This window comes from Mobula birostris, chromosome 4 (genome assembly GCF_030028105.1).
Source record: "Mobula birostris isolate sMobBir1 chromosome 4, sMobBir1.hap1, whole genome shotgun sequence".
Lineage (NCBI taxonomy): Eukaryota > Metazoa > Chordata > Chondrichthyes > Myliobatiformes > Myliobatidae > Mobula > Mobula birostris.
The window spans coordinates 38,039,251-38,061,471 of record NC_092373.1 but is presented as its reverse complement, the minus strand read 5'-3'; the positions used below and the strand labels follow the sequence as shown (position 1 = coordinate 38,061,471).

General features: G+C 39.0%; 1 protein-coding gene across 2 annotated transcripts in view; it reads left to right on the top strand.

The window, feature by feature from the left end:
* Window positions 1–10,769, top strand: part of eif4e2 (eukaryotic translation initiation factor 4E family member 2) — a 62,972-nt gene extending 52,203 nt beyond the window's left edge. For both annotated transcript variants that reach the window (XM_072254537.1, XM_072254536.1), the window contains exon 7: window positions 10,201–10,769. In XM_072254537.1, coding sequence (XP_072110638.1) covers window positions 10,201–10,240 — 40 coding nt within the window. In that variant the 3' untranslated portion in view covers window positions 10,241–10,769. The remainder of the gene's footprint in view (window positions 1–10,200) is intronic.
* The last annotated feature ends 11,452 nt before the right edge of the window (window positions 10,770–22,221 follow it).

The window sequence follows — 22,221 nt, the reverse complement described above, 5'->3', positions numbered from 1 at the left end:
CAAGTTGCACTCTGTAGCTTTTTAAAAGCTTCCCAATCCTCTATCTTCCCGCTAACTTTTGCTTTGTTGTATGCCCTCTCTTTTGCTTTTACATTAGCTTTGACTTCCCTTGTCAGCCATGATTGTACTATTTTGCCATTGAGTATTTTTTTTTTGTTTTTAGAATACATCTATCATGCACCTTCGTCATTTTCCCCAGAAACTCGCCCTATTTATTGCTGCTCTTCCCTGCCAGCATCTTCTTCCAATTTACTTTGGCCAGCTCCTCTCTCAGACCAGTGTAATTTCCTTTACTCCACTGAAACTCTGCTATGTCCATTAGTGACAGGACAGAATGAGGCCATTCAGCCCGTTGTGTTCTCTCTGCTATTCTGTTATGGCTGATCCTGAATCCCACTCAATGCCATACATTCGCCCTCTCGCCACATCCTTTGATGCCCTGACCAGTCAGGAAACAATCAACTTTGCCTTAAATATACCCACGGACTTTGCCTCCACCGTAGTCTATGGTAGAGCATTCCACAGATTTACCACTCCCTGGCTAAAAAAAATTCCTCCTTATCTCTGTTCTAAAAGAAGAAGAAAGCCCTTAACTCTAAGGTAAGGCATTAGCTTACCTTATAAAAATTTTAAATTAAATTTTAAATGTGGACTTTAATAAAATTAATATCATATCTTGGAATCTGAATGGTATGAACCAATCTATTAAGTGCAGAAAGATTTTTAAGAAATTAAAACCACTTCATGCAGATAAATTATTTTTGCGCAGGAGACTCATATCCGTAGGCAAGATGAAGATCGCTTTTTAAATTTTGGAAGGGACCCTTATTTCATTCTTTATCAGTAAATAAGAGGAATATCTATTTTTATTAATTCTAAAATCCCTTTTGTACATTTCAACACGGTTACTGATTTATTTGGAAGATATTTAATTGTTACTAGTTTGTTATGTGGACAAAAGGTGGCTTTGGTGTGTGTTTATGCACCTAATATAGATAGCCCTGAATTTTTTAAGAAGCTATTTTCTGTGTTGCCGAATTTAAATGAATATAAGTTGATTATGAGCAGTGACTTTAACTGCCGTCTCAACCTGTCGATTGACAGATCATCCACCAATCCGTTGCTTCCTAATAAAGCTGCGGCTTGTATTAATTTTTTTTATTAGAATACGGTCTGGTCGACATTTGGAGATTTATGTATCCTAAAGATAAAGATTTTTCTTTTTTTTCCACGTATACCATAAATACTCAAGAATTGATTATTTTTGTTGGACACGTGTTTGGTGCCTTCTGTTGCTGATTGTGCGTATGATGTCATTGCGTTGTCGGATCATGCACTTGTGAAATTAACTTTGAAGTTCTCTGATAATATACTGAAGGTACCTCAGTGGAGATTTAATGCTACATTGCTACAAGATTCAACCTTTGTAAGTTTTATGGAAGAGCAAATTTCTGTATTTTTTGAATTAAATACAACTGAGGGAATGTCAAATTTGGTTATTTGGGACACGATGAAATCTTTTCTTAGGGGGCAGATAATTTCATAGTAAGTTTAAGAAGGAAAACTTGGAACTTTTAGTGATTACTAATAGGATTAAAGAAATAGACAAAGTTTATTCAGTAATGCCTAGTGAAGATCTCTATAAGGAAAGTGTGGAACTCCAAACACAGCGTGATTTGCTTTTGACTTTTCCCATTGAGAAGCAACTTCTTAAATCTAAAAGCCAATTTTATATACATGGGGACAGGTCAGGCAGATTATTGGCCAGTCAATTAAAAGCAACTATGCGTAGAAGACAGATCCTGAAAATTCAAAGATCTGATAGAACCGAAACGGTAGATCCTTATGAAATTAATAAGGTATTTATGGATTTCTACTCTAACCTTTATAAATCTGAATTTTCAGACAATATTACTTTCATGAATAGATTTTTGCAAAAATTGAATATACCTAAATTTCTATACAAGATATGAACACATTAGATGCATCTATCAAACAAGAGGATATAGCAAGGGCTATATCCTGTTCACAAACAGGCAAGGCTCTGGGACTGGATGGATATACAGTGGAATTTTATAAGACTTTCACTGAAATTCTTACACCTTATTTATGTCAAACTTTCACTGATTCTATATTCTCTGGGAATCTCCCGGAAACGTTTTATGAAGCATCAATCTCACTAATTCCTAAAAAAGAAAAAGATTTTTCTGAATGCGCTTCCTATAGACCAATCTCTTTACTGAATGTGGATTTAAAAATTCTTTCTAAGATTTTGGCTAATAGACTTGAGAGTATCTTACCTAATGTTATTTTCAATGATCAAACTGGATTTATTAGAAATAGGTATTTACATTTTAACATTCGAAGATTATTAAATATTATTCACTTTTCTCCATCTGAAGAATCTGAATGTGTTGTTTCTCTTGATGTGGAGAAAGCTTTTGATAGGGTGGAGTGGTTTTACTTGTTTGAGGTTTTGGAAAGATTTAATTTTGGTCTGGGATTTATTTCCTGGATCAAATTGATCTATCAAGCTCCTATGGCTGTGGTTATAACTAATAATCAAAAATATCCTTACTTTAGATTATACAGAGGTACTCGGCAGGGATGTCCTCTTAGCCCTTTATTATTTAACTTGGCTTTGGAACCCCTTGCTCTTAGAGATTCTAATACTGTTCAGGGTATTAAGAGAGGGGACAAAGTACACAAGATTTCATTGTATGCAGATGACCCGTTAGTTTATATTTTAGATCCTAGGAAATCTATTCCATCTATGCTATCTATATTTTCTGAATTCAGTAGTTTTTCTGGATATAAATTAAATTTACATAAAAGTGAGTTATTTGCCATTAATAACTACTCAGATCAATATCATCAAGTATCTTTTAGTATTGCTAAAAATTACTTTACTTACCTTGGTATTAAAATTACTAAAAATTTTAAGCACCTATATAAATATAATTTTCTCCCATTAATTGATTACACCCAACAAATGCTTTCTAAATGGTCACCTATGACGTTATCATTAATAGGTCGAATTAATGCTATTAAAATGCACTGAAATTCTTATATACATTTCAGGTAGTTCCTACCTTTGTTCCTAAAATGTTTTTTGATAGAATAGATTCTATACTCTAATCTTATATTTGGAATAATAAAAATCCTAGATTGAATAAACCTTTATTACAGAAATTGAAAAAGGATGGTGGTATGGCTTTGCCAAATTTTAGAATGTATTATTGGGCAATTAATATTTGATATATTACTTTTTGGATTTATTACTCAGACATACATGAATGTCCTTCATGATTGGATTTGGAGGAAAACTCAGTGAAGGGATTCTCTTTGGCCTCCTTACTGGGAGCTCCTCTTCCTTTTTTGTTTTCTAAGATTGGTAGACAAGACTTTAATCCTATTATTAAGCATACTTTAAGAATTTGGTTTCAGTTTCGTAGATTTTTTGAGTTAACTAATTTTGTTCTTTGTAGTAATATCCATTTTAATTATTTTTTTAAGCCATCAATTTTGGATAAGACCTTTTTAATTTGGAAGACCAAGGGAATAACAACTTTTTCAGATTTGTTTTTACGGGACTGTTTAATGTCTTTTTCTCAGTTGATGGATAAATATGGTTTACCTAATGTACATTTCTTTAGATATTTACAAATTAGGATTCTTTTTACATGGTTTGCTGCTAAATTACCCTTCTGCTTATCCACCTAATATACGTTTGGAGGTGGATACATTAGGTACATTTAAAAGACTCAGTCACATGGATGAAAGAAAAATGGAAAGCTATGTGGAAAGGAAGGGTTAGATTGATGTCGGAGTACGTTGAAAGGAAGGCTGAAGAGCCTGCACTGTTTTCCGTGTTTGAGTTTTTTTTTGCATACAGTGTTTCACTCTTAAAATATTAGGGTCTAATCTTCAATTTGTTCTTTCGCAGCAGTGATTTATTCTTAGTGACCAAAAAAAAATAGTTATCCTTCTGAGACCGGATTTGCTTTGTGATTTGATTTACAAACCAACAAATTACATAATTAGTGCCATGTGTTGGTGATTTGATGCAGATGCAGGCTGCTTTTTGCTTAATATATTTTGGTCTAGTTGAAATTTACTTTTGATACTAATCCATATAAACTCAAGATTGTAATCTTAAGATTCTGAAATTAAAAGATCACGGAGTCATAGAAAATTTATTACACAGTATGAAGCCATTTCGCCCATTGCATATGTAATGAGATTGCAACCCAAGTATAAGCATTTCCTTTGGAGATACTGCAGTGTGAAACTTAAAATGCTATTTATATTTGCGTTGCTTTCCTAACACTTGCAGTTTTGTTTGTACATTAAGATAAACAGCAATTTGTAAATCAGCTGAATCCTCAATTACACTTTAATCCCTGAATAAAATCAAAAGAATAGAGGGATTTTGATAATTGACTTCATATTAATGTTATGGACACTAATCCTATTGTGGAAACCTTAAATGACATGGGATAATACTGCAGCTGAAACCTTTGTTTTTCTGTGGCATCAACATTTACTTCAATGTCATGGCTAGTTTACCTGGTTGTGATCCTGGTCAGACAAATAACACCTGAGGAAAAATATAAGACTAAGGCATGCAGAAATTTTCTTAGTGAACAAAAGGGCTTCAGTTGTTGGAAACTTACACGAGTGCAGATTGCAAAGTGTCTTGTCCTTTGTAGTTAGTAACTAACAATTAGTACTTTTGGGTTCAGTTTAAGTTTTCAGTGATTCATCAGCACTTCATTATATTATTGTAGAGTATGCCTTTTAAAAATGTAACACATGCTACTAACTTTTTATTCTGCATGTTGAGAGATGCAATTTGCAGAATTCTTGAAAAGGTAGCCTTCAGAAAACGGCATTGAGAAAATAGTGGGCAAGTTAAGTTATTTTGACTTGTTGAGAAATTTCTTCTGAATAATCTTTGTTTTCCAGAATTCTGTTTTAGAGCATGTGATTGTTATTGCATTTTATTTACTATAGGGATATGTTTCAAGTTCTTGAATATGCACAATTAAATCGTTAAAGATTTTAGCTCCTGATCATGTTCACTATATCCCCATTTGTGAACATTAAGATCAAGTGTTCTTTGGGCATTCAGAAACATTTGATTTAGGAATTTTATTTTATTCTGAGAATATTTTTATAGTCAAAAATGAATTTCAGTTGTTGGGTAATTACAGGTGCACATTCCTCTATCCAAAATTCTGAGGTCCAAAAGCTCTGAAAACCGAATTTTTTTCGCCAACAGCTGACGTCACTCAGGTGTGACGTGGCAGCACGAGCAGAGGCCGCCAGACGTCAGTTGTGGCTCAGTGCTGGTACTGGTTACACGTGCATTTGCTGTTCGCTGATATTTTGTGTTCACTGTTGACTTTGTGTTTAATTTCACTGTGAAAATGTCAAAAAGAGCTATGGGTAACAATGAGAAAAAGAGAAAGAAGCATCTGTCATTATCAATAATGCAGAAAGTGGAGTTATTGCAGAAGCTTGATTGTGGTGTGTCTGTGCGGTGTCGTACTGAAGAAAATAGTGTCAGTACTACCACTGTATATGATTTAAATAAACAGAAAGACAAGTTACTGAAGTTTTATAGTGACAGTGACGTTCTACGTTTATTCCAATAAGTCATTTGCCATGTGTTTGATTCAGTTCATTTGAAGCTGTGTTTTATTGAATGTTTTTGTTGTAAATAAATTTTTTTCTTGTCATTATTCCCTAAACAACAGTATAACAACTATTTACATTGCATTTATACTGTATTAGGTATTATAAGTAATCTAGAGATGATTTAAAGTAAATGGGAGGATGTGCGTAGGTTTGGTGTGCCGCCGGGTCTTAAAGTCCACCGCACTGAGACAGGTTAAATAAGGGACTTGAGCATACGTGTTGTTTGGAATCGGTGGGGGGAGGGGGGGTGTCTGAAATACGAAAAATTCTGAATTCCGAATTGCAACTGGCCCCAAGGATTTTGGATAAGGGATCGTGGACCTGTATCATCTTGTTTAACTACTCAAGATGTAACAGGTATCCCTCGCTTTTCGAACATTTGCTTTACGAAACCTCGCTGTTATGAAAGACCTACATTAGTTACCTGTTTTCGCTAACAGAAGGTGTTTTCACTGTTAGGAAAAAAGCAGTGCGCGATAAAAGGCAGCGCGCACCACGAGCAGCCAAGCTCCTCCCCCGGAACTACATTCCAGCCGGTATTGCGTAAACACGTGCCTGTGAGCAGCAGTTAGCTAAATGAGTTGTAAGGTATCGGAAAGGCCTAATAGAGCTCTTAAGGGTGTTACACTTAGCGTAAAACTAGACATAATTAAGCATTTCGATCGTGGTGAACGAGGTAAGGACAAAATGAGTTTGGCTTGTGGAAGTTGACGAAACTGATGTTGAAGAGGTTTTGGCATCCCATGACCAAGAACTGATAGATGAAGAGCTGATGCAATTGCAAGAGGAAAGGATAACAACCAAAACTGAATGCAGTAGCGAACGGACTGAAAGTGAAGTCGTCCAGGAACTGAACGTGAAGCAACTGCATGAGATAATAGGAAAATGCGCGAGGCTAAGCTTCAAGCATATTGTCATTTTTCAAGCCTTCCACATCAGCCACAGCAGACAATGAACCTCGACCTTTGACATCGAGGCAGGCAGACATAAAAGAACATGACCTGCCTGCCCTGATGGAAACAGACAATGATGAGATGACACCCCAGTGTCCTACCACCCCAACCCCCGGGCCGCGGACCAATATATTGCCGCGGAGAATGCAGTGGTAACCGGAGCGCACCCAACACATCTTTAAGAAAAAAGCTGAAATAAACAAGCTAATTAATTAGGTGCCGCCTGGCACGTAAATGTCGGCCCAGATCAGAGATGATTGTCGATTGCGTCACCTCTGTATTTATATAGGCTGTGTATTTTTATGTGTTATTTGGTATGATTTGGCAGCTTCATCGCCTAAAGGTTATTGGAGAGAGTGTTTCTGTCGAGAGCACTTGTGTGAGATTTTCGCTACGGAGAACAGTGCGGCAATGATTGTAGAAAAGTATTTCTACTTTATATACGCTATGTATTTATCATATCATTCCTGCTTTTACTATATGTTACTGTTATATTAGGTTTTATGTGTTATTTGGTATGATTTGGTAGGTTTTTTTGGGTCTGCGAATGCTCACAAATTTTTCCCATATAAATAAATGGTAATTGCTTCTTCACTTTACGACATTTCAGCTTACGAACTGTTTCATAGGAACGCTCTACCTTCGGATGGCGGGGGAAACCTGTATATGTATTTGCCTAAACTTGCACTAATACTGTTTTGTTAGGTCATTATGCTCCATATCTTTTTATTTAAGAAAATGCTGTATGGACTCTCATTCATAAATACATGCCAGTGGATAGCCACCATCTTCCCTAAAATTTAAATGTTAGTTGTGGGAGGATTTGGTGCAGTCAGGTGGACATTGGAATGTATGTATTTCGAGGGATTAAGTTAAGAAATTCACTTAACCTACCTGCAGATGTTGTGTTCTGGTGCTATGCTGGGAAGACCCTAGTGCCCTTGTAGTATCCAACAGTGTTTACTTCTGCAAATCAGTGATTCACATTCTGCAAAATATCCTAAAGGGACATGGCGTGAGAAGCGGTGATATTCCACATGTCCCTAATGTTAAACACATTGGGGTCCAGGATAACTTGCTACCAAAGATTTCTAGGGTTCCATAACATCCTACCCTTACTCCATTCCAGAAACAGTTATCACGTTTTACAGTGGGGAAAACAACTTTTTAGATGTATATGCTGAAATATATATTTAAACACTGAACTTCGAGATGGATCTTTTTCCTTCATTGAATTTATACCACAAATATTTTGTTTGCCCTGTCCTGCCTTAACTTCAATTTGGAATCACTTTCCCTTGAGGAACTTCTTTAATGTGTTTTTCTTAAACAAACCTGGCATGATATACCATGAGGGAGAGAATAAGTTGTCTTTGTTTCCATTCCCTATTTCCGCTCGGAAATACCTCAACGATCTGTCCTGGAACTCCTTTGCTTCTCACTGCTATTCTTTAAGTAAAACCAGACAAAATTGCTCTTAGTTGGTGACTTCTCTTAGCTTTATTTCATCACCTCCTTTCTGGATTTGCACTCATTTCGCTTAGTCATGTTATATTTTCTTCTGTCTTCTCATGTCACACTGTTAGCTTCCGTATTCTTTAAGGAAGAATTCTTAATGACAAGCATAGTATCACTCTTTTTAAGAGCCATGGACAATGTAAAGGAGTGGTGGAGCTACAAGAGATGCTGCCGCTTCACAGCTCCAGTGACCCAGATTCAGACCTGGCTTCCAATGCTGTCTGTGTGATTTGCACATCATCCTGTGGCTGCATGACTTTCCTCTATACTCCAGTTTCTTCCCATATCCCAAAGGTGTCAGCTGGTAGGTTAACCGGTCACTATAAATTGTGAGTGGTGCTGCTCTCCAGTGTTTGTTCGGTGAAAAACAAGCTGGACCAGGAAAACATCCCATGCACCATCAATCTACAGACCATGCCACTCAGGGACTTGGGCTCTATTTTTTTGTGACTGTATATATCTTATGCTCTCATAACTATATGTGCTGTGTGCTTTTGATACTGTGTTTTGCACTTGACCCAGGAGGAACACTGTTTGGTTTGACTGTATTCATTTGTATGGTTGAATGACAATTAAACTTGAACTTGTAGATGAGCGGTAGAATTTTGGCCTGGGGTAGTTAGTTGATGTGAATATGGAGAGAATAGGTTGCAGAGTAAATTAGCTGGGAAATGGAATTGCTTTGTGATCTGGTGTAGAATTGACGAGCCAATGACTTGTGTCAGAAGGAAATATGAAATATTTATGTCATGCTTTACAACAATAGCCGATTCCCTCCTGAATTATATACTTGTATGGAAATAATGATGACGAGCAGTTATAAGAGAGGCCCTCCATTGGTCACGGTGCACAATGAATGTTGTATCCTAGCTGTCTACATAATCCGCAAGCCAGAGCAGTAAATTATGGAGATCAAGGTTGTCCTGGGTGAGCCTGCCAACCATGGCTGATGAGCCCCATCTGCTTGGAGCAACTGGTTTTAAGGTGCCAGTAACCTGTCTTTGTCCAATCTCCTGTCAGTAGAAACAGTTCTGCTGGGTTTACTAGCTAAGTCACACATAAATGCCAGGAGCTGGACTTGGTAGTCAAAGGCTATTTGAGAAACGCTCCATTGGGAGCATTTAATAGGTATTGGGAACTTATCCCCACTAGCCCCCACTCCCTGGCTATGACGACCTTAAGGAACCAAGAGCAGTGATGTAACAGGATATTCTACATGGAAATTTGGAATATAATTTGTTTAACATCAAATTCTGAAGGATTCTTTCAATTTCATTTTCCGTGACATGGCATCCTACTAATTTTTTTCCAATACCACCCCTCCAGAATAAGATGTGAATTTTATTTTTTGATGAATGTTATTCAAAATTTACAATTAAGTTATAATTTAGTCAATTTGCAGTGCATTATCTAATGTTGTAGATGGAAGGAAATGCGTGTTGAATGAAAATCTTCAAATACTCTTTATTTTTGTAAATAATTTAAGCATGCCATGCCAGGGAAATTCTGAGCAACTAGCAAATAGAGTTCAACAACCTGAAAAATTCTTCATTCAGCTGGTAAAACTCAATGCATTTTAATATATTAATATTGTAATCATCATTAATTTACATCTATAATTAAAATCTCATGCTGTGATGGTCATACATCAAGGAAGAAGACTCGTTGCCCAATTCATTCATACCCTCTGTTTTTTCCAGTGGGATAGTGCCATCTGCCTGCATTTAACCCATAGCCCTAAACTTCTCCTATTCGTGTATTTATCTAGATGGCTTTTGAATATTTGTAATGTACTCACCTCAACCATTATTTCTGGCAGATCATTCCAAAGCTTCTCCTTTGCATTAAGAAGCTGTTCCTGACGTTCTGTAAATCTCTTACAATAGTGAATATTGGAAGATATAATTCCATACCTTATAAATGGGTTAAGACTTAAAACAATTAGTAGTTTATTTGTGTAATTAAAGTCTCAGGCAGCAATGTAATTGTAAAGAGCAATAATGTATTCTCTGTTCTTCCTTTACAGAGACAATTCAAGCTTTCGGAATACAAAAATCACTTTATGAGATCTTCATTACACTTATTTGTTTATTTGGAAGGTATGGCATGCTTTGTTTTAAAGAAGTAACCATTTTTTTAAAAATTAACAATACTTCAGAATGGGATGGTGCTCAATATGAATCCTGGAAAATATCAATAGGACATTGTTATTTCTGGGAAGAATTACTCTATTTTCAGTTGTTTTCACAAAGTGAATTGCATTTTTGTTTAAAGTCAGGCTGGGTCTGTTATGCTAATGTATACTGTTTCTATTGAGTTTTGCTACCTTAGTTTTAAAAATTGTGACTATTGTAAATGTTGGTGTTTTGTGAATACATTGTGTTAGACATGGGGAAAAATGAGTCTGCTTGCTGGTTTCACCTAATTCCTATCATTTCATTGTCATTCATCTTTGTAAGTTATTTTCATCATTTATTTTGTTAACTCCTCAATTTTTTATGGAAAAATTGCTGCAACTCAAATCTTTACCCTGGACTCAGAATGAATACCACATTATTTGTACGGTGCTATTTCCCAATAAACAGCACTTTATGACTGAAAGCTTTGTGTTGTGTGTTAATTTTGACATTTGTTTACTCTAGCCTAGAGGTTTTGAATGACAAATTGCACATTTATTACAAAAGACAACCAAATAACCACAACAGAGGAAAAGGATATTTAAGCTTGTATTTAAATGGTTACATGTAATTAAAATGCTACTTGAAGTTAAAGAGGACATAATATTAGATCATATCTGTGGAGTTATTCAATTCCTCTATCTTTTGTTATAACGATACGGAAAAGGCAATATTATCTTGGATAATAGAGGACTACAATATCATCGTCGTATGTATGTGGTATGATGGGAAATTTGCAGCTATTCAGTTTTGTCTTTCTGTACTCTTGAAATGCGATGTACCATGGTTGAAGTAAATTATAACAGTGCGATTACAAAGTATACTTGGGTTTTCTTTTGTAACATGCAGAAGAAGCTCGAGGAACAGAGCAGGTCAGGTAGCATCAATGGAGAGGAACAAACAGTAGACATTTAAGGCTGAGACCTTTCATCAGGACTCAGATGGAAACATCGGTTCTTATTTCCTCTGTAAATTCTGCCTGACCTACTGAGTTCCTCCAGCATCAGCAGAATCTCCTGTTTATGTTCTGGATTTTTAATTTTTTTTTATCAGTGCTAGCAAAGAATGTAATCTAAGATTTCATTTATGAACATATTCAATTGCATAGTTTCACCATATAATAAACATAAAAGAAATCTCAGTGTTAAATGGCCAACTTTGAATTTGAGTGTCTCGGCCTGAAATGTCGACTGCGCTCTTTTCCATAGATGCTGCCTGGCCTGCTGAGTTCCTCCAACATTCTGTGTGTGGTGCTTTAATTCTGAGGTATGACTCCTGATTCTGGACTCCTCAGAGAGGGAAAACGTGCTTCTCTGTCCATCCTGTTTGAAATTTGACAGTTTCAGTGAGATCTCCACTCATTCTTCCAAACTGGAGGATACAGGCCTGCTCTACTTGCTCTACTCTCACTCAGGATATGTACCACATCAACAATCAGTGTTTCTATGTGCTCCCTCTATGGCAGGTGTTTCCATCTTAGACAAAAATTCAAAAATAGTTACTGTTTGAAGCACAACTCACATTTAAAAGGTTAGTTGAAATCATTGTTTCAATGGAGACAGCAGACAGAGACACAATTCAGTTGCAGTCAGGAATGAAACTGAGCATGAACAAAATTGCAATATTTAAACAGAAACTGGCCTGGCTGAACAAATTGTGTTACTGCTGTGGCAGGGGCTCACATACACCAGATCAATGCAGATTTTAAGGTGAAATGTATAGAAAATGCAAAAAAGTAGGACACATATAAAAGAGTATGTTGGCCAGGCAAAAGTAAATGGTGTGCACAGGGTGTGCAACTCACAAAGTTCTTTCTCTTCTCTCAAAGTCAAGTTCTCAGGCTGAGCAAAAGATTTAGGAAAGGATCCCTCACCCAATCACACACTTGTGTTGAAAGGGAGGAAAAATGGTGTTCAATTTTGTTCTGCAGTTCTTCTAGATCAGCGGTCCCCAACCACCGGGCCACAAAGCATGTGCTACCGGGCCGCGAGGAAATGATATGAGTCAGCTGCACCCTTCCTCATTCCCTGTCACGCACTGTTGAACTTGAACATAGGGTTGACAACTGTCTTATATTTGCCGGGGCATCCCATATATTGGGCTAAATTGGTTTGTCCCGTACGGGACCGCCCTTGTCCCGTATTTCCCTCGCTAAGGTACAGCATTCCTATGAAACCTTTCGTGCCGAGATGGCGTAAAGCGAAGAAGCAATTACCATTAATTTATATGAGAAAAATTTTTGAGAGTTCCCAGACCCAAAAAATAACCTACCAAATCATACCAAATAACACATAAAACCTAAAATAACTCTAACATATAGTAAAAGCAATAATGATATGTTAAATACACAGCCTATATAAAGTAGAAATAATGTATGTACAGTGTAGTCGGGAAGATTAAGCCAAAACCGATTTGTGGAGAAAAAAAATTGGCTCACATGCACACACAGGTGCCCGCGCAAGGTTTCATGGTCATGATAGTCTTTCTTGGGGTAAACACAAGTGTCCCGTCAACACACACAAAAATGCTGGTGAACGCAGCAGGCTAGGCAGCATCTATAGGAAGAGGTACAGTCGACGTTTCGGGCCGGGACCCTTCGTCAGGATTTGACTGCTATATTGTCCTATATTGTCCTATATTGTCAATATTAAACCGGTCCGCGGTGCGAAAATGGTTGGGGACCCCTGTTCTAGATGATTTTCAATAAGACCCAGTTTATCTCAGAAAACCTCTTCAGCATCATGTGACATGTCATTAAAACATTGACTTATCGTACTGATTCAGAGTGAAACCTTTTCAAATTCTCATATGGTATCTTGTGCTAGCATTTTACACACTATAATTTTACACGCTGGCATTATTAGGTTCTTACCAACTGTGTGACTTTTCCTTCTCTGGATAATAAGTTCTGCTACTACATAACTTTCTTCCTCCACCTTTTTGCTGACTGACTTTATTAACTAAAGCTCTACTCTGTTTTGAGATTCCAATAGCCATTTAAATTAATCAGCACTTCTACGTCATATGGCTGTGATTTGTAGTTAAGTGTCTACAACTTTGCTGGAGTCATTGCTGTATCTGTAAGTTGTTAGCCACAGACTAGGAACAATGGAATAGGACAACTCGGATCACCATTCTTTTGATAAGTAGCTTTCATTGTAAAGACAAATTTTTATCTGTGTCTGTTGTTGCACTAGTGTAGTGAAATAACTCAGAAGATTGTAATTCTTCATCATTAGCCTTATCAGAATTGTCCATGGGCTCAGGCCTAGAATTCTCCTCTTCCATCTTGCACCTCCTCTTCAAAATTTGCCACATTGGACCATCAGACATGTTTGTAAAATGCAGGGGTTAATAAAATACTCCCCATGTATTTTACATAGGGAGAGGCTGATGTTACAGCCCGAGTTGGGCAAGTCCATTCAATGCTTGGAAAATGCACTTAACGTTCATCAGTCTTGCCATCCTTTCCCCTGTGCAATACGGCCCTCACCAATTATCAACGGGCTCCCCTACCTCACATCCAAAACTGAGAATGGATTCAACAAATAAACACGATCCTTCTGCACACTGGGCTGAGAGATCTCTAACGAGATTGCTAACGAAGCTGCTCGGTCGCTGCCCACCACTGCGAGCACTATCATCGCTTGTTGTGCAAAGTTCAAATAACGATATCTTTTAAAATCACAATCTCTTGTGGAACCCCAGTTGGTGTAAGAGAGTTCAAGGAGCTTGTGGAAAGTTACAAGCATTCGGCTTTTGTGAATATAAAGGAACAGAATCTACTGTGTGCATTAAGGTTATTGTATGAATTTCAAATAGGACACAAAAAGCTGCTTTTAAGAGTAGATGGAAAGGCCAAAACCCAGCTGGATGAATGGAAGGCCATAAAGAAAGAAGTCAACAGAGATACAAAAACAGGATGTTGTGGTTGAGGGAACCAAGAAGAGAGATCAGATTATAAAGGCAGCAATAGAAGGATTAATAAGAGAATACTCCAGTAAGCCAAATGCACCTTCCCAAGATCAGGATGTACAAACTATAAGAAGAAAAAGGAAGGAGAAGAAAGGTGTTTAGAGCTGTCAGAACCACTTCCTGCAGTCTCAGAGTCAACTCCTACAACCGCCACGGAGGAGGCTCCAGAACCTGAGATTGTTTTCACAGCCACAAGTCTCACCTGCCAAACAGGAAAGACGTTATACTTTATACTTTATTGTCGCCAAACAATTGATACTAGAACGTACAATCATCACAGCGATATTTGATTCTGCGCTTCCCGCTCCCTGGAGTACAAATCGATAGTAAATATTTTAAATTATAAATCATAAATAGAAAATGGAAAGTAAGGTAGTGCAAAAAAACCGAGAGGCAGGTCCGTATATTTGGAGGGTACGGCCCAGATCCGGGTCAGGATCCATTCAGCAGTCTTATCACAGTTGGAAAAAGCTGTTCCCAAATCTGGCCATATGAGTCTTCAAGCTCCTGAGCCTTCTCCTGGAGGGAAGAGGGACGAAAAGTGTGTTGGCTGGGTGGGTCGTGTCCTTGATTATCCTGGCAGCACTGCTCCGACAGCGTGCGGTATAAAGTGAGTCCAAGGACAGAAGACTGGTTTGTGTGATGTGCTGCTCTGTGTTCACGATCTTCTGCAGCTTCTTCCGGTCTTGGACAGGCCAACTTCCATACCAGGTTGTGATGCACCCTAGAAGAATGCTATAAAAATTAGTGAGGGTTATCTCACAAGAGTGAGAAATTCTCCACAACGATTGAATCTTTAGACCTAAATGGGACAATTTAATATGCTGTGGATGTTTGTATATAACGAAGAGAAAGGAACAGAATTAGGCCATTTGGCCCATTAAGTCTGCTCCACCATTTCATCATTTCCTTCTCAGCCCCGATCTCCTGCCTTATCCCCATATCCCTTCATGCCCTAACCGATGAAGAATCTTATCAACCAAAAAGCTGAGATGCATTCTCTATCGTGTTGAATTTTATAGCTAAGTAGGGAGGATTGTTGTGTATTTAATATTTCAGTAGTATTTGATTAATATTGTAAATATATTGTTTGATTAAGCATCCTGTTTAAATAATTCATTATGGGTTAGAGGTAAAAATATGTGAATTGCATACAACATGCTACCATGTGTTATGTACGCACCACACTTAAAATAAAAGACAAAGTTTGACTGCTATTTCTTGGTTTTCTTGTTTTCACTTGAATTAATTTAATGTTTTAGAATTACAAAACATAACGGTTTTCAGTAGCAGAGAAGCTGGTGAATGGACGGGTAGAACAAAGGGAATATCACTGATAGATTAAATGAGTAAATGTAGTGATAGTGATAGCAGTTATGATTAGTTACGCTGCTTTGTTTGCATAATATGTCGCTAATAGCAAGGCCATAGAACCTGCTCAGCAGCAAATAGAAAAAGGAGCACTAAGCGAAAATAATTATTTGATATAACCTGATGTAGGTGAATAAAGAGTGAGTTTAGTAAAGTCATTTTCCTGGTTAATCAAAATTAATCATCTGAGATCTAAAATATTATCTGTGCCTCTTTCCTCAGATGTTGCTTGTATGCTGAGTTTCTCAAAATTTCTGCTTTTTATTCCATATTGGTCTGCTTTATTTTTGATTACTGTAGGTTTTGAAACCTACATTGTAACTCAATTACATTCCAAAGTCAAAATGCAGATTATATTGCTCTGGTTGCTCTGCATCCTGAAGAAGGGTCTTGGCCCGAAATGTCTACTATCTATTCATTTCCATGGATGCTGCCTGACCTGCTGAGTTCCTCAGCATTTAATGTGTGTTGCTTTGGATTTCCAGCATCTGCAGATTTTCTTGTGTTCATTGTTCTAATTTGATTAAGGTTTAATAGTTGATAGATTTCAATAAAACAATTGGGAAGTGATAGCTCATTGTTATTTTTACACTTGAAAATCATTTAGAGTCATTTCTGGAATAGCTTGATTGGATTGAAATATTTAGATATATTGATGTGGTTATCTTTCATTGATTTCCTGACCGGCTCCTCCAGTTCCCTGACCATCTCCTTTGACACCTTGGCTGACCCCTTTGACACCTCAGTGGGCTCTGCCACCACCATCAGTCCAGCTACTCTGATCAACGAACAGTTTACTGATGGTGTAGCCCTGAAGTACCCAGTGTTCGTGGAGTAAAATTGCCTTTGGATCATAAAAAACTTTATTTTACAAAGAAAAGTGCATCTTTGATTGGGCCCTGAGAGACTGCTGCGTTTGCACGCACTACCATCTTACCGGAAGTAAGATTACCTTTGTTGTGGTAAGCGGTTTCTCTGTCAGTAAAAATGCCTAATTTTTTTTAAAAGAACTTGCAACTCCCCAAAGAATCTTTTTTTTTATTATTAATAGGTTTCTGCTGTCAATTACTGGCAACATCCTCGCCTTCTGATGGTGCATTCAAGTTTCTCTCCAGTGATTTGAACACAATTTAGGTTGACATTTCAGGGCAATACTAATGGTGGCCCGAATTGTTAGCCAGGCTTTCTTTCAGGTGAATCATTTAACTGAAAAATCATTCCTAATTTTAACAATGTAAAAAGTGTGCCTTGCCATTATTTCAAATAAGAACTGGCAAATTTTCTCTGGTCAATATAGATTCCTGATCCACTAATTTGCTCATGATCTTCTTTCCATTTGCGGGGAAATTAGGTGCTGAATTTCTGAAGTTTACAGTGGTCAAATTTCAAAGCTGGGTTATGGTTGTGAACAGTGCTGTATGGTTAAGAATCCTTTGACCTTTTCTTTAGTTATTTCTTCAACCTCCTCTTCAACCAAATGCTGAAGCATACTGTTAAGGACCTAGACGTGGGTACTTACATAAGATGTCGCCTAGACGGATCGATGTTTGACCTGAGATGCCTTGCTGCAAAGACTAAAACATTGAGGAGGCTCATCACTGAAGCCCTGTTTGCTGATGACTGTGCCCTCATGGCCCACCAGGAGAACCACTTGCAGATGATTGTCGACAAGTTCTCCGCAGCCTCAAAGCTGTTCAGCCTGACAATCGGCCTTGCTAAGACAGAAGTTCTCCTATAACCTGCACCAAACAGTCACCCTCATCAGCCATGCATCACCATCGACGGCACTGTCCTGAAGACTGTGGAGAGCTTCAAGTATCTAGAAAGCACCATCTCCAATACCGGATCCCTTGACAAAGAGATCATAGCACGGATCCAGAAAGCCAGTCAGGCACTCAGGAAACTCCATGTCAAAGTTCTGGAGCACAGGGAGATTCAGCTTTCGACCAAGCTCAAGGTGTACAAGGCTGTGGTCCTCACCTCTCTCCAGTACGGCTGCGAAACCTGGACCCTGTACCACAGGCACATCAAACAGCTGGAGCAGTTTCACATGCTCTGTCTGCGGTCGATCATGAGGATTCGATGGCAGGACCGAATCACCAACCAGAAAGTCCTTGACAGAGCCAACAGCACAAGCATTGAGGCAAGGATCCTCCAGGCCCAGCTACGCTGGACTGGCCATGTAATCAGCATGGGTGAAACAAGAATCCCCAGGCAGCTGTTATACAGTGAGCTTGAGCATGGCAGTCGCAATCAGGGCCGCCCCAAAAAAAGATTCAAAGACAATCTGAAATTGTACATCAAATGGGCAGATCTCCAGCCTCAACAACTTGAGGAGTCCACAGCTGACAGGGCTGCGTGGCACGCCTGACCAGAAAAGCTGCATCTGACTTTGAGGCTGATCGAAATCAGTTCCTTGCAGCAGCACGAGACCGACGCCACAAAGCTGTGTATGCACCTGTTCTAACAACCGTTATTCCATGTCTAACCTGCAACCGCATGTGTGCTTCGGCCTTCGGCCTCTGAAGCCACATGCGTATCCACAGATGACTGCACAATGTTTAGTCTTCCTCGGGCCCCGAGAGACAACCACCGTTTGTGAAGTCTATTGTAATTTTTGCTCTGTTTCCCAGTATTCAATTCTGAAAGCTTGCAATGCTTCAGTTTGCTGCTAAGAGGACAGAAGCCAGGAATAACTTGAGGAAAATCTAACCATAAAAGCAAGCTTTATTATTGTAATCACTGTGCTTAGAGTACCATATGTAGTTCTAGTCCCCACACTATAGGAAGGATGTGGTTGCTGTGGAATACCGAGGAGATTCACCAGGGTGTTGCCTGGATTAGAGGACATTAGTCATAGGGAGAGATTTTATAGATTGGGCTTCTTCTTTGAGCAAGAGAGGCTGAGGATAGTTGTGTATAAAATTATAAGGCATAAATTGGATAGATAACAAGAGGCACAGATTTAAGGTGAGAGGAGGCTGTTTCAAGCAGCATCTGAGGAGTATACTTTTTATACAGAGGGTAGCTGATATCTGGACTAGTCTGCTGAAGGAAGTTGTACAATCAGATACAATTATTTTGTTTAAGAAATATTTAGACAGATCACTAGGCAAATCATAGAAGGATACAGTCCTGATGCATGTAAATGAGTTTAATGTAGATAAACAAAAGCATCAGCACAGATGTGATGCACCAAAGGGACTATTTCTGTACTGTACAACTCTCAATTTATAATATGGCATGTTTCAATCATCGCAAGAACTCATTCGTTGATGAGGCAGTGCGAGGTTTAAAAAGAGCTCCGGTCCTTTCAGAACTTTTTGGCAGGCTGCAATCATACCAATCTCTTAGACATTCAGCAGGGGCCAATAAAAAAAGCAAGGTGTAAACGGAGTGACACACATCAAAGTTGCTGGTGAACGCAGCAGGCCAGGCAGCATCTCTAGGAAGAGGTACAGTCGACGTTTCAGTCCTGACGAAGGGTCTCGGCCTGAAACGTCGACTGTACCTCTTCCTAGAGATGCTGCCTGGCCTGCTGCGTTCACCAGCAACTTTGATGTGTGTTGCTTGAATTTCCAGCATCTGCAGAATTCCTGTTGTTTGTGTAAACGGAGTGGCCTGCTTTGGCTCATCAGGCTTGTGCGAGAACAAGTGCAGGCTAGAACTTAAGCTTGAGAAGTTGGAGATATAACAAGTGGAGGCATGATGGTAATTAAGGCAGTGGAATCCACCTCCTGTAAGATGTGGGATTTCAGGGTTCCGAACAGTTTCCCTGGTGACTACATTGCAGAATGTACATCCAACCTCAGCTCCTGCCAGACAAGGTCAAGGAACTAGAGTTGAAGCTGAATGTATTCAGGATCATTCATGAGGCTGTAACCCTCATAGTTGAGAATTTTACTGAGATGGTCACACCCAGAATGCAAACTTTAGATAGTAGATGTATGACCATCAGAAGTAAGAGGAGTAAGCAGTCAGTGCAGGGTTCCCTGTGCCCATTACCCTCAGCAACAAGTATGCCCCTTTGGATACTGCTGGGGGGGTGGAGGGGGTGCAGAATGACCTATCAGGGCACGGCAGCAGCAGCCAGGCCAGTGGCACTGTAGCTGCCTAAGGCTCAACAGGGAAGGGTAAAATCAAGTAGAGCATTAGTGATCAGAATCAGGTTTAATATCACTGGCACTTGTCGTGAAATTTGTTGTTTTGTGGCAGCAGTACAGTGCAATACGTAATAAAAACTGTAAATTACAATAAGTATATAAAAAAAGTTAAGTAAGTAATGCAAAAAGAGAGGGAAAAATACTGAGGTAGTGTTAATGGGTTAACTATGATGGTGAGAGGAAATATGATGGCGAGGGGAAGAAGCTGTTTCTGAAATTTTGAGTGTATGTCCTTAGGCTCCTTTACCACCACCTTGATGATAGCAAAGAGAAGAGGGCATGTCCTGGGTGATAGAGGTCCTAAATGAAGGATGTTGCTTTTTTGAGGCATGGCCTTTTTAAGATGTTTTAGATGCTGTAGAGTTAGTGCCCATGATGGAGCTGACTGAGTTTACTACTTTCTGCAACATTTTCTGATCCTGTGCAGTGGCTCCTCCAAAGATGGTGATGCAACCAGTTAGAATGCTCTCCACGGTACATCTGTAGAAATTTGCGAGTGTCTTTGGTAACATGCCAATTCTCCTCAAACTCCTAATGAACTATAGCTGCTGTCATACTTTCTTTGTAATTGCATCAATATGTTGGGCCTAGGATATATCCTCAGTGATTTTGATACCCATGAACTTGAAACTGCTCACACTTTCTAATTCTGATCTGTCACTGAGGACTGGTGTCCCTTGACTTCCCCTAGCTAGGAGACTCAATAGTTAGGGGGCTGTACAGGAGATTCTGTGGCTAGGAAAGATATGCCAGGATGGTGTGTTACCTCCCAGGTCCTGGGATCCAGGATGTCTCAGAGCGGCTGCAGAAGATTCTCAGGAGGGAGGGTGAGCAGCCAGAGGTTCTAATGCACATTAACACCAATGATATAGGTAGAAAGGGGGAAGATGCAGTGAGTATAGAGGGTTAGAGAAGAGGCTGAAGAGCAGGACCTCTAAGAAAGTAAACTCTAGATTACTCCCAGTATCATGTGCTAGTCAGGGCAGGAATAGGATACTAGTACACATGAATGAGTGGCTGAGGCATTGGTGCAGGGGGCAAGGTTTCTCAGATTTCTGGATCATTGGGATCTTTTCTGGGGAAGATATGACTTGTACAAAATGGACTAGTTAAACCTGAACACAGTATCCTTGTGGACAGGTTTGTTAGATCTATTGTGGAAGATTTAAACTAATTCAGCAGGGGGGTGGGAACCAGAGTGAAAGGGCGAGGGACGGGGCAGTTGGTATACAAGTAGGTGCATTGTGCAGTGAGACTGTGAAAAAGGATAGGCAGATGATTGCGCAAAATTGCAGTCAGTGGGATGAGTTGAAGTGTAACATGGGCAAAATTGAAAAGGGAGATGAATACAGGACTAAAGGTGTTATATTGAATACACACAATATGTGGAATGTGACAGATGATCTTGTAGCACAGCATGAGAATGGTAGGTATGATGTGGCCATCATGGAGTCATGTTGAAAGAAGGTCATAGTTGGGAGCTTAGCATCCAAGGATACACATTGCATCAAAAGGGTAGGCAGAGGAGGTGGGTTGGCTTTGTTTGTAAAAATTGAAATCAAATCCTTTGAAAGAGGTGACATAGATCAGAAGGTGTAGAATCCTTGTGGGTTGAGTTGAGAAATTGTAAACAATTTGGATGGTGGAATTGATGTCTTTGTGACCAAGTCTGCAGATGATACAAAGATAAGTGGAGAAGCAGGTTGTGTTGAGAAAGAGGGGACTCTGCAGAGTAATGTAGACAGATTGGGAGAATGGGCAAATAGCTGTTAGATGGAATATAATGTAGTGAAGTGTATGGCCATGCACTTTAGAAGAAGGAATAAAGGTGTAGAATATTTTCTAGACGGGGAGAAAATTCAAAAATCAGAAGTGCAAATGAACTTGTGAGTCATTGTGCAGGATTTCCTAAAGTTGAACTTGCAGATTGAGTTGGTGGTAAGGAAGGCAAATGCAATGTTAGCATTCATTTCGAGAGAACTACAATTTAAGAACAAGGATGTGATGCTGAGGCTTTGTCAGGCATTGGTCAGACCACTTGGAGTATTGTGAGCAGCTTGTGCCCTTAATCTAAGAAAAGATTTGCTGGCATTGGAGAGGGTCCAGAGGAGATTCATGAGAATGATTCCAGGAATGAAAGGGTTAATGTATGAGGAGCCTGTTAATGGATGATTCTGACCCTGTACTCACAGGAGTTTAGAAGAATAAGGGGAGGATCTCATTGAAGCCTACTAAATATTGAAATGCTTACATGGAGTGGATGTGGAGAGGATGTTTCCTATAATGTGAGAGTCTAGGACCAGAGGGCACAGTCTCGGAATAGAAGGATGTCCATTTAGAACGGAGATAAGGAGGAACTTC